The 13047-nt window shown below is 39.3% G+C and overlaps 1 protein-coding gene across 1 annotated transcript; it reads right to left on the reverse strand.

The window, feature by feature from the left end:
* Positions 1 to 5766: 5766 nt before the first annotated feature.
* LOC126072123 (olfactory receptor 18-like) lies at positions 5767 to 6726 on the reverse strand. Its single transcript, XM_049876808.1, has one exon. It carries the CDS (start codon positions 6694 to 6696, stop codon positions 5767 to 5769), a length of 930 nt encoding a protein of 309 aa, XP_049732765.1. The 5' UTR covers positions 6697 to 6726.
* Positions 6727 to 13047: the final 6321 nt, after the last annotated feature.

The following is a 13047-nucleotide window of genomic DNA, read 5'->3' on the forward strand; positions in this document are numbered from 1 at the left end:
AATCCCAGAAGGAGCTAGAAAAAACTGTAGAACAAAATCTACTTCACACACACACAAAAAAAGGAACAGGCTTACTGGTCTGAGAGAGACTGGAGAAAACCCAAGAGTATGACCCCTGGACTCCTTTTTAACTCAGTACTGGATTCACTCCTGAGGTTCACTCTTCAGCCAAAGATTAGACAGGTCCATAAAACAAAACAAGACTAAATGGGCACACCAGCCCAGGGACAAAGATGAGAAGTCAGGAGAGGAAAGCTGGTAATTGAGAAATCAAGGTAGAGAAGGGTTGAGGGTTGACATGTCATGGGAGTGGCAACCAATGTCCCAAAAAATATGCGTATTAATCGTTTAATGAGAAACTGATTTGTTCTGTAAACCAGCACCAAAAATACAGAAAAAAAAAAGACCTAGGGCACAGTGGTTAAATTGCTTGGCTGCTAACCGAAAAGATGGTGGTTGAAATTCACCTAGGCACTCTGCAGGAGAAAGACCTGGCAATGTGCATTCATAAAGATTATAGACTAGAAAATTATAAGGGGCAGTTCAGCTTTGCATAAGGGGTCAATATGAGTTGAAAGCAACTCCACAGCACCTAACAACAACAGCATGTCTTCTACACCAAGAGTCTGACATTATTTTCATTTTTTGAATTACTTTTTGTGTCATGAAGGGAAACTTTAACTTCCAATCTTCCTTTCTATAGCCCTTGCATATGGTTGGGGTTTTATGCATTGGCAATTTATATTTTGTTTGCTAATTTGAATAACAGCAACAGTTGTATTTTTCTGTGTAGTTAATGTGTGGTGGTACATTAGAAAATGGTTTATTTTTGTCATACTTCTTTGGTAACTTAATCCCTCCCCTAAATACCTTTGTGGGCCTCACATATGACTGCATTCAAAATGTTGACTAGGGCTGTAGTCATCTCAAGGCTTGACTGGAAGTGAATCGCATTCCAAGGTCACTCAGGCGTCAGTTAGCAGGATTCGTTTCTCACAGGATGTTGGCCAGAGGCCTCCCTTAACTTCTGACCACATGGGCCTCTGCATCAGGCAGCTGGCAACATCGAAGCTGGAGAGGGACGGCAAGAAGAAAGCTAAGTTCTTTTAAAATACCAGTGTTGGAAGTGATATCCCAAGAGTTTTCCAAATTCTATTTGATGGAAGCAATTAACTGAGTGAGGCACACACTCAAGAGGATGGTTATCCACAAGAGTGTGAATACAGGAGCTGGGAGTCGTTGGAAGAATCTTAGAACTGACACACTATCCAGGATTCACTCACTATAAGGACAGTGGCTCTAAGCACAACTACACTGTAGAGAGGTCCCTCTGCTTTCCAGAATAGTCCCAATCCATAGCACCACCATGCATGCAGCAAACATTCCCTGAGAAGAAACGGCCACATGGTAGAATTCCTACAAACCCCACCATGATGCTGCTGAATTGAAGTCAGAAAGTCCTCTGGTTTCTCTAGCAGCAGCGAAGTCCTTCCATTAGGCCAGTCTCAGCTTTTCCATGCACAAATTCAACAGATATCCCCAACAACAACTGAAATTTACTTAACTACAAAGGGCTCACTTCACTCCAGAATGTAATTTTCCTTAGGTTTCTTTGTGTTTAGAACTTTTCAAATCTTTAATAAAATGTGCTTATGGCTTATCTAGTTTGTTTCCCTAGTAGATAAAATGGAATAATGGTGTGTTGCACCATTTACATTTTGTCCATGTTGCCTCCTGGGTGAGGGTTCTCTGTTCTGAAGGACTCAGAGAACGGTTTGTCGTTAGCCAATATGAAGAAAACTGGAATATATACCCAATGACATTGAACATGGACAAAAGGATGCTATTTACATATGTGTGGGTAAATGGTTGAGGATAATTTTGGGGAGATCAAATGGCAGGTGTGTAGAGGTGGATGGAGAAGTAGAGGATAAGCATTGAGAGCTTTCAGCATCCTTGGACAGTGGCAAAATTTTAATATTAAACATATGGAAAGAGGGGATTAGAATCCTAGAGTCATTGTCAAAGCCGAGTGTAGAGGACAGGTGTATGAAAACCAACGAGAGTTCTGTTCTTGTGGTAAAAAGAGAGATTTGCTTTGTGCTTTTCCCACTTCTCTCTCTGGATGAACATCCTTAATAGAAAAGGAAAGACACTACATTCCTGCATTCTCTTCTTAGTTGTCCAACTGAGGAACACCTACCCTCAATTTTTTATCACTGTGTAATTTATAGAACATATCAAACCCTACCCTTCATTCTACAACTCTTATTCTTGCACATACAATTAAATGGTGAATAACACATCCCATCAAATGCCCATGATAACAAAAACAAACAAACCATACATTTGTTCCTTCAGGAGTTCTTAAAGGTCTCCATGGAAGATATAATGTTCCAAGGAGGACGAAAGATACTGGGTGTAAGGATGTCACATAATCCTCACCTTTATTTTATACGACAATGAATAATTTATTCAACATTATAAAAATTAGAGGTGGGACCAAACTCCAGTCTTAATACAATATATTTGTAGCATATATATAAATGATATCCAGTCCCTGCCCTTGAACTTCTCAGGGTCTTGTCGTGTAAAGATAAATTGTAATGGTCATCAGGCATCCAAGGTAAAGAACATATGGACTTCAAATAATTTATTTGGATGGCTTCTGTGTTACAGTAGATGACAACAACAATAACGTCTATATTTACTGAATTCTCACCAAGCATGATGTGTATTATCTGCTTAATCCTTACAATGCCATCAGGCTAAATAATATAGAAAATGAAGAATCAACAGCCTTGAGATTTAAGTACCAAGTCCATTTCCACAAAGCTAATGAGTTAGAAGACTAATGTGGACAATCAGATAGTTTCCCTGCTAATTCCATTAGCTGAGCTACTCTATTGGCCTAACCATAGGGTGACTACATTAGTTTCCACTTACTGATCCATTATAGGTGCTAAACAGGGTTGTAATTAGCACTTTTGATTGCCTCCTCTTAACTGCTCTCTCAGATGAGTGCTTTGGTATCACAACTATACAGATGAAGAAGTTAAACAGAATCATGTTTCATATTATGTCTAAAGTCACAGCTTGTAGTATCAAGTTCTTTTTGAATTCTTGAAATCCACACTTAAAATGTACTTCTCTAAAGTGGTATTAAGAACTGCCATTTGATGGGAAACTACTGTTTAATCCAACCTTGACAAAATTACATGTAGTCGTTACAATGGCCTTGGAAGATTACCACTATTAATTGCAATTTGATGATGCGGACTCTAAGGATCAGTGAGGTGCACTGAGTTGCCAAAATTGCCCAGTTTATAAGCCAAGGTCTGGTTGGAAGTATGTTACCAAATCCCACACCCATTCCACAATGTGCAGTTCCTCATCCATATCAAAGGTAAGTACACCCCTTTCTGTCATTAGGAAACTCTGACATATTTCCTTCCAGGCACTTCCCCGTTTATAGCATTAATCTAATAGTATCACTCATTCTAAGTCTTGATGCTTGAATAGGAAGAAGAAAATGCTACCTTTGATGAGAGAGTACCATGAGATATCAAAAGGAAACAATACCTTGAATTCATAGATTTTTTTCGCCATTCCTCTGTTTGCAGAAATGAATATACGACTTAGTTCTAGGGTAGATGGGACTCCTAAGTCTCCTTGCAGTTAGGCATAACCATAGAATCACAATACTACTTCCCTGTTTTTTTTTTCAATGAGGACTATCTCTTCCCACAAACTGGTATGGTCTCATCCTCTGGCAAGTGCACTCTGATTCTCCATTATCAAAGCTTCTCATCAGGAAAGTTTGTAGGGGATTGAACTCAGTGGTAAAACACAGAGTTAATTAAGCTATTGGCTAGGCAGGTTTTCTGAGCATCCAAAATTCCTCCCTCAGAAATTAGGCCAATATGTCTAAAGGACATTGCACACCCATGTACTAGAACACAGAAAGAGCCCAAAGACAAGGAAAGCTGCTAACACAGTCATGTCTTCATCAGTCTCTTACAAGGAAAGACAAGGGCTTTCCTTTCCTGAAAACGTGATCCTCTGCTAGACTAATGAAAAATAAGATAAAATTTAATTTATTCATAATGATTCCATGAATTGATGATCCTAGAGTACCAATAAAGCCATAATAATTGGAAATATGATATGACCACCTTAAATCTCAGTTGTACAACCTTGACCAAGGCATGCCATTTACACCTACCTTTATTTCCTGAGTATGCTTTCTAATATTCCGATTTTAGACACTTCACACATAACTTTTTTTCTCAAATAGAATTTATCAGTCAGGATTCAATAAAGAAAATTGAAAACACCATGAAGAGCATTTCATACAGGAAACTGGTAAAATAGTTAAACAAGGACTGAAAGACAAAAAGGAGCAATGTGGCAATACAGAAATAGTTACTGCGGAAAGCAGCTACCATATCAGGGTCTAAGGGAAGAGGTATAAGGAAATGTTGAGCTTATTAGTGTGTAGTGTGTAGTAATGTTTACTGATCTTTATTAGAAGAACCTAACAATAAAACCAGATGGGAAATCAGAACAGTGATTTACGGATCCTTCCCTCTCCGGCCCCAGCATCACAGAATAAAGAAGGGTGAATCTGGAGAAGGGAGACAATAGCTTATCAATAAGCACACATGACCAACTTTATTGTGTGCAGGGCAAAACCAGTGGTGGTTCATTGGTAGAATTCTCACCTTCCATGTGGAAGACCAGGTTTGATTCCCATCCAATGCACGTTATGTGCAGCAACCACGTGTCAACAGAGGCACGCATTCTGCTAAAATGTTGACTAGGTTTCCGCAGAGATTCCGTGCTAAGGTGGACTAGTAAAAAAGGCCTGGTGGTCTACTTACAAAAATCAGTCAATGAAAACCCTGTGGATCACAATGGTCTGATCCGCAATGGATCATGCAGAAGGTGCAGGACTAGGTAGTATTTTCTTCTGTTGTGCATGTGGTCACCATGTGTCAGGGAGGCAACTAAAAAGCAGCTCACAGCAACATGATATACACGGTGAAGATGTGAGAAAAAATATCACCAATATTGAGGAAAATCACTTACTGGTTGTTAGGGTAAATTCTCTCCTACCTAGCCCATTGTGAGCTCTGATCACTTCGAGATCTTGAGCATTTGCTCAGGAGGAGTAAAAGACCCCCAAAAACCTGGTTATCTTTGAAAAAAGTCTGAAAAGATCACTAGTTCTCACACTGACTGAACATCAAAACCACCTGTGATGCACTAAAATTCTGATGCTCAAACCACATAGTGTTCCAATTAAACGAGAATCCATAGTGGTGGGACCAAAGCATCAATATTTTTTAGCTTCCTAGAGGATTCCATTATGAAGTCAAGGCTTAGGACCAGTGACATGGATTCTCACACACAACCTGCATATACTGTTCTGTTAGATACAAAGTAAAGGCTGAAGATTCTAAGTACATAAAAATAGAGTTGTGCATTATACCAGGAATCCTGGGTCATAGATGAGAAGCTACAGAAGGCTCCATAACTACAACAGGATTTGATCGATCAAGCTGATTGACATATCCCAGAATACTCCCACTATCCCAGTAAGCATGTGACAAGGGAAGCAACGTTCATATACGAAATCTCCAACTGAAACCTCTGAGAGCTACAAAACTTATGTAACTAAGAAGCAAGACTTATGATTGCAGATGTCAGGTTTTCCCATCTTTTCCAATCCACATGTCAAAAAAGATGGCACAAGTTTTAATATTAGACTCTTCTGCTGAGGAGCCTCCAGAGGGCCTTCTTGATGTCCCTGTTTCTCAGACTGTAGATGAAAGGGTTCAGCATGGGGGTCACCACGGTGTACATCACTGAGGACACCGCACACACCCTGGGGGAAGATGTGGCAGCTGAACTGAAGTACACTCCAAGGCCTGTTCCATAAAATAAGCAAACAACTGTAAGGTGAGAGCCACAGGTGGAAAAGGCTCTATACTTCCCACCTGGAGATGAGACTCTCAGAATGGAGGAAGCAATTCGAGTGTAAGAGAAAAGGATCCCTGAGACTGGAACACCACCAAAAATGGCACCAATACAATATACTAATATGATATGGATGGAGGTGTCAGAACATGCAAATTTAAAGAGCTGAGGAGGGTCACAGAAGAAATGAGGGATTTTCACATCTGTGCAGAAGGTAAGTTGTAACATCATAGAAATGTGCAGCAGGGATTCCAAAAGGCTGATGAAAAAAGATACCAAAACTAGCAAGCCACAGAGGCGGGGGTTCATGATGACTGTGTAGTGCAGGGGGTGACAGATGGCCACAAACCGGTCATAAGCCATCACCGTGAGGAGCAGACTGTCCAGGCATACAAAGAGATAGAAAAAGGACACTTGTGTCAGGCAACCCACATAGGTGATGGATTTGCTGTGTGTCTGGAAGTTCACTAGCATCTTTAGGACCGTGGTGGAAATGAAACTGATATCAGTCACAGACAGGTTGGAGAGGAAGAAGTACATGGGGGTGTGGAGGTGCGGGTCAGAGGTGACGGCCAGGATGATGAGTAGGTTCCCAGTCACAGTGATCAGGTACATGGACAGGAACAGCCCAAAGAGGAGGGGCTGCAGTTCTGGGTCCTCAGAGAGTCCCAGGAGGAGGAATTCTGACACATCTGTTAGATTCTGTGGTTCCATATAACTGAGACAGCTTTTGGAAAAAGAAAAGAGGACTGTTAAAAGGGAACAGGTACCCAGCACTGTGCCTGTATTTCAAATTCAAGAAATTCACATGTGAAGTAGACAAATTCACAGGTGTTCACATTATGGACCTCATATCCTAATTACTGCAGCAAAATTACTCTGTAGCAGCAAGCCCCTCTACTGTACTTCTCAGAACTATTTTCTTGCTTTGTTTTTCTCTTGTTTCTGTACTCATCCCAACTTTAGAGACGCTGGCCTAAAGAATATTAGGATGGCAAGGACCTTTAAAATAACAAATTTATAGATGAGGCAATATATCAGCCCCCTCTATGAGGGAAACATATGCAATAAGAAATATCTTTCTTTTAACAAAAAAAGAATATTTCAATTAAAGGACACTAGGAAACACTTGCAGTCCCAGAGTAGCAAGCAGTTAACACACTTGGCTGCTAAGCAAAAGGTGGGAGCCCACCCAGAGGCACGTCAAAAGAAAGGCCTGGTGATCTACTTCTAAAAAATCAGTCACTGAATACCCGATGGAGCACAGTTCTAATCTGACACCCATACTGTCACTGCATATCAGGATCCGCTTAACAGCAACTACTTTTTAAAACTAGTCAAATGTACTTTATTTTATCCAAGTACTGTGCAATGAATTTCCTTGACCTGGAATATTAAAAAACAAAAACAATTAAGTGATAGGAACACATTTTTTTTTTAATGCCATTATGTGGATTCTGACTCATGGCAATCCCATGTGTTACAGAATACAGCTGCTCCACAGGATTTTCTTGTCCTTAATCTTTACAGAATACAGGTGGCATAGCTTCTAGCATCATAGCAACACACAAGCTCCCACAATATCACAAACGGACAGACATGTGGGGGAAGCTATGCCACCACTATTCAAATACCGGCAGGATCACCCATGGCGGACAGGTTTCCGCTGAGCTTCCAGACTAGGACTGACTAAGAAGAAGGACTTGGCAGTCTACTTCTAAAAAGAATTAGCCAGTGAGAAACCTTATGAATAGCAGGGAAATATCGTCTGATATAGTGCCAGAAGACGAGCCCCCCAAATTGGAAGGCACTCAGAATACCACTGGGGCAGAGCTGCCTCCTCAAAGTAGAGTCGACCTTAATGATGTGGATGAAGTCATGCTTTCGGACCTTCATTTGCTGATGTGCCAAGGCTCAAAATGAGAAAAAACAGCTGCAAACATCCACTAATAACCAGACAATGGTATGTACAAAGTATGAATCTTGGAAAACTGGAAATCATCAAAACTGATATGGAACACATAAAAATCGATATCCTAGGCATTAGTGAGCTGAAATGAACTAGTATTGGCCATTTTGAATTGGACAATCCTATTGTCTACCATGACAACTTGAAGAGGAATGGCACTGCACGCATTTTCAAAAAGAACATTTCAAGATCGATCCCGAAGTACAATGCCATCGGTGATAGAATAACATCCCTATGCCTACAAGGAACACCAGTTAATACAACTGTTATTCAATTTACACACCAACCACAAAGGCCAAAGACAAAGAAATTGCAGATTTTCACCAGCTTCTGCAGTCTGAAATGGATCGAAAAATGCAATCAGGATGCATTGATAATTACTGGTGATTGGAATGCAAAAGCTAGAAACAAAGAAGAAGGATAGGTAGTTGGACAATATGGCTTTGGTGATAGAAACAATACCAGAGATTGCATCACAGAATTTTGCAATACCAAGGACTTCTTCATTGCAAATACCTTTTTTCACCAACAAAAAGGTGACTATACATATGGACATTGCCAGATGGAATACACAGGAATCAAATCGACTACATCTGTGAAAAAACACAACAGGAAAGCTCAACATCATCTGCCATAAAAGGCTAGGGGCCGACTGCAGAACAGACCATCAATTGCTCATATGCAAGTTAAAGTTGAAACTGAGGAAAATTTGAACACGTCAATGAGAGTCAAACTACAACCTTGAGTATATCCCACCTGAATTTAGAGACCATCTTTTTTTTCAAGAATAGATTTGATGACTTGAACACTAATGACCAAAGGCCAGATGAGTTGTGGAATGACATTAAGGACACCACTCATAAAGAAAGCTAGAGGTCATTAAAAAGACAGAAAAGACAAAAATACATGTCAGAAAAGACTCTGACACTTGGTCTTGAATGCCAAATAGCTGAAGCAAAAGGAAGAAATGATAAAGTAAAAGAACTGAAGATTTTAAATGGCGGCTAGAGAAGAAAAAGTAAAGTATTATAATGAAATGCTCAAAGAGCGGGAGATAGAAAAACAAAAGGGAAGGACATGCTGGGCATTTCTCAAGCTTAAAGAACTGAAGAAAATATTCAAGCCTCAAGTTGAAATAGTGAAAAATTCTATGGGGAAAATATTAAATGACGCAGGAAGCATCAAAAGAAGATGGAAAGAATACACAGAGTTACTACACCAAAAAGAATTGGTTGACATTCAACCATTTCAGGAGGCAGCATATGATCAGGAAGCAATGGTAATGAAGGAAGAACAAGCTACAGTGACGGCACTGGTGAAAAACAGGGCTCCAGGAATTGATGAAATATCAACTGAGATGTTTCAACAAACGGATGCAGTGCTAGAAGTGCTCACTTGTCTATGACAAGAAATTTGGAAGACAGTTACCAGGCCAACTTACTGGAAGAGATCCATATTTGTGCCTATTCCCAAGAAAGGTGATCCAACCAAATGTGGAAATTATGGAACAATATCATTAATATTACACACAAGCAAAATTTTGCTGAAGATCCTTCAAAAGCAGCTGCAACAGTATATCAACAGGGAACTGCCAGAAATTCAGGCCAGATTCAGAAGAGGACTTGGGACCAGGGATATCATTGATGATGTCAGATGGATCCTGGCTGAAAGCAGAAAAATACCAGAAAGAAGTTTACCTGTGTTTTGTTGACTATGCAAAGGCATTCATTCAACTCTGTGCATCATAACAAATTATGGTTAACGTTTGGAAGAATGGGAATTCCTGAATACTTAGTTGTTTTCATGAGGAATCTGTACACACATCAAGAGGCAGTTGTTGGAACAGAACGAGGGGATATCGCACGGTTTAAAGTCAGGAAGGTGTTAATCAGGGTTATGTCATTTCACCATACCAATTCAATCTGTGGAAACCCTGGTGGTATAGTGGTTAGGAGCTACGCCTGCTAACCAAGAGGCTGGCAGTTCGAATCTACCAGGCACTCCTTGGAAACTGTATGGGGCAGTTCTACTCTGCCCTATATGGTCATTATGAGTCAGAATCGTCTTGATGGCAATGGGTTTTGGTTTATTCAGTATGTATGCTGAGAAATTAATCCAAGAATCTGGACTCTATGAAGAACAACAGGACATCAAGATTGGAGGAAGACTCAATAACAACCTGCATTATGCAGAGCACACAACCTTGCTTGCTGAAAGTGAAGAGGACTTAAAGTATGTAGTGATGAAGATCAAAGACCACTGCCTTCATTCAGTATGGATTACACCTCAACATAAAGAAAACAAAAACCCTCACAACGGGATCAATAAGCAACATCATGATAAACAGAGAAAAGACTAAAGTTGTAAAGGATTTCATTTTACTTAGATCCACAATCAACACCCATGGAAATGGCAGTCAAGAAATCAAAAGACGCATTGCATTGGGCAAATCTGTTGCAAAAGACCTTTTTGATGTGTTGAAAAGCAAAGATATCACCTGGAAGACTAAGGTGTGCCTGACCCAATCCATGGTATTTTCAATCGCCTCATATGAATGTGAAAGCTGAACAATGAGTAAGGAAGATCAAATAAGAACTGACTGCTTCAAATTGTGGTGTCGAAAATGAATATTGAATATACCATGCACTGCCAAAAGAACGAACAAATCTGTCTTGGAAGATGTACAATCAGAATGCTCCTTGGAAGCAAGGATGGCGAGACTGTGTCTTACATACTTTGGACATGTTATCAGGAGGGTTCGGTCCCTGGAGAAGGACACCATGCTTGGTAGAGGGTCAGCGAAAAAGAGGAAGACCCTCAAAGAGATGGATTGACATACTGGCTGCAACAGTGAGCCAAGTGTAACAATGATTGTGAGGATGGCTCAGGGCTGAGCAGTGTTTCATTCTGTAGTACATAAGGTCTCTATGAGTTGAAACAGACTCAATGGCACTAACAACAACAACAACAATCTTTACACAAGCGGATCACCAGACCTGTCTTTCATGGAGCTGAAGGGTGTGTTTGAAGGGTGTGTTTGAACAACCTTTACAATAGTAGTCTACCTCAAACTGTTTGCTACACCCAGGGACCTCATTAGCTGGATTCTAAATTAAAATGAAATAGTCATAACCAAAGAGCCAGATTTGAAACCCAGTCATCTAGGCCTACTTAAGAGCTTTCCAAGTCAATCCTTCCTTATTGGGGGGATTGAAATTCTCCTCATTTCAGCTCCCTGATGGCAACTCACTTCTTCATTTCTATTAGTAGGTCCAATATGACTTCATTTGGGAAACCATAAAACTGAAAAGAACAGAGGATAATATGAAATAACACATTGGTAATTTGCTTAAATATATGCACTAATTAAACCTAACATCTAGAGTTGTAGAAAGAAATTAGATTAAATAATACATATAAAGTCCTTACACCAGTGGTTTCAATGCTAGTGGATCATTATAATTGTCTTTGGATCTTTTAAAATATACTGACCAGCTCACCACAATCTAGAACTCATTAGATCAGACTCTAGATGTCAGTCCCTCAGTCATCCTGAAGTACAGCCAGGGTTGAGAACAACTGCTTTACATTATTGTCAGACTTTGGTAAGTGCTTCATCAATGTGAACTATTTTTATCATTAATATCTACTCCCAACATTAATTATATAAACTTTTAATAATATTTACTTCATAACTCCTATTTCAGAGATTTAAAATATTACCATTAAAACTTGGGTTTTCTTGCTCTCAGTATATAACCCTATTTCTCCACACACCTGGTCCCCAAAAGCAATCTCTGTCATAAATTTTGTGGGTACATTTTCTTCTCAATAATTTTATAATATTAGTATTAATTTATGTATCCATAACCAGTTTTCTTGAAAATCTACCTAAATAGTATAATCCTACACATATTGTCCCATGGAAGTTCTCATTTACCACAACACTGTGTTTTAACTGTCTCTGGGAAAGTACATAAATCTATTTCAAACACTTTAAATGGTACATGGTATTACTAAGCAAAGGATTATTTTATATCAATTTCTTATTAAGATCATCATAGAAAAATTCTTCCTCCAAAGTACATACTATTCACAATTGAGAATTTCTTATTTATTTACATATCATTAATGATGTATTAATTTATTAGTCAAAATTGAGAATTTCTATATTTTATGTGCATGGAACATAGTTGTTCAAGGTATAAAATTAATGCATGTTCAAATTTTACTATTAATTGCCAACATTTGTTTACCAATAGAAAGTCAGACACAAATACATGCTCATATTTCAAGGTATGGAATCTAATATCCATGAAAGTTGTCTGGTAATGGTCATTCCATGATAGATCCACATGAAAATTACCATCCAGCACAGGGAATAATGGCACCCTGGAGGCACAGTGGTTAAGTGTTTGGCTGCTAACCAAAATGGCACCACTTCAAATCAACCAGATGCTCCTTGGAAACACTGCGGGGCAGTTCTACTCTATCGTATAGTCTAACTATGAGTCAGAATTGACTCGATGACAAACGCTTTTTGTTTTTTAAATATAGGAAATAATATTCCCATAGTTCAGATTTCCTGAGTATGCAATCAAATGCATTACTATTCATAGAAAACTCTACAATCCACAAGATTCATGCTATAAAGTTCCCTGTAGACCATCTGGCCCATTCTCTTAATTCACAGATCAACTCACCGAGTTGTAAGAGGAAGAATCAATGGTTCAGTCTCCGTTTGCTCATTTGACAAGAAACACAATCATTCAGGTCTGCTGGAGGAGACAGAGCCCTGGGATAGGAATCAGGAGGGCAAGGTCCAAATCCCATATCTGTCAAACACTAGATGTGGAGTGCAGGTAAATCTCTCAGCCTCTCTCACCTGGAAATAGGCGGAATCATACAATATCATGCAATATCATTTAGGATGCATATTGCAGCTAACAAAGGTTTGGCACTTAATAAATACTTGGACATTGATTTTTAAGCAGAATTTGAATTAATATAACAGTAGTGGGTTTATTGTTGAAATATAATCCCAGTGTTTTTGTTTGATTATGTGGGGAAGATAGAAGCCTAATATGTCCCAGGAA

This window comes from Elephas maximus, chromosome 3 (assembly GCF_024166365.1).
Source record: "Elephas maximus indicus isolate mEleMax1 chromosome 3, mEleMax1 primary haplotype, whole genome shotgun sequence".
Taxonomy (NCBI): Eukaryota; Metazoa; Chordata; class Mammalia; order Proboscidea; family Elephantidae; genus Elephas; species Elephas maximus.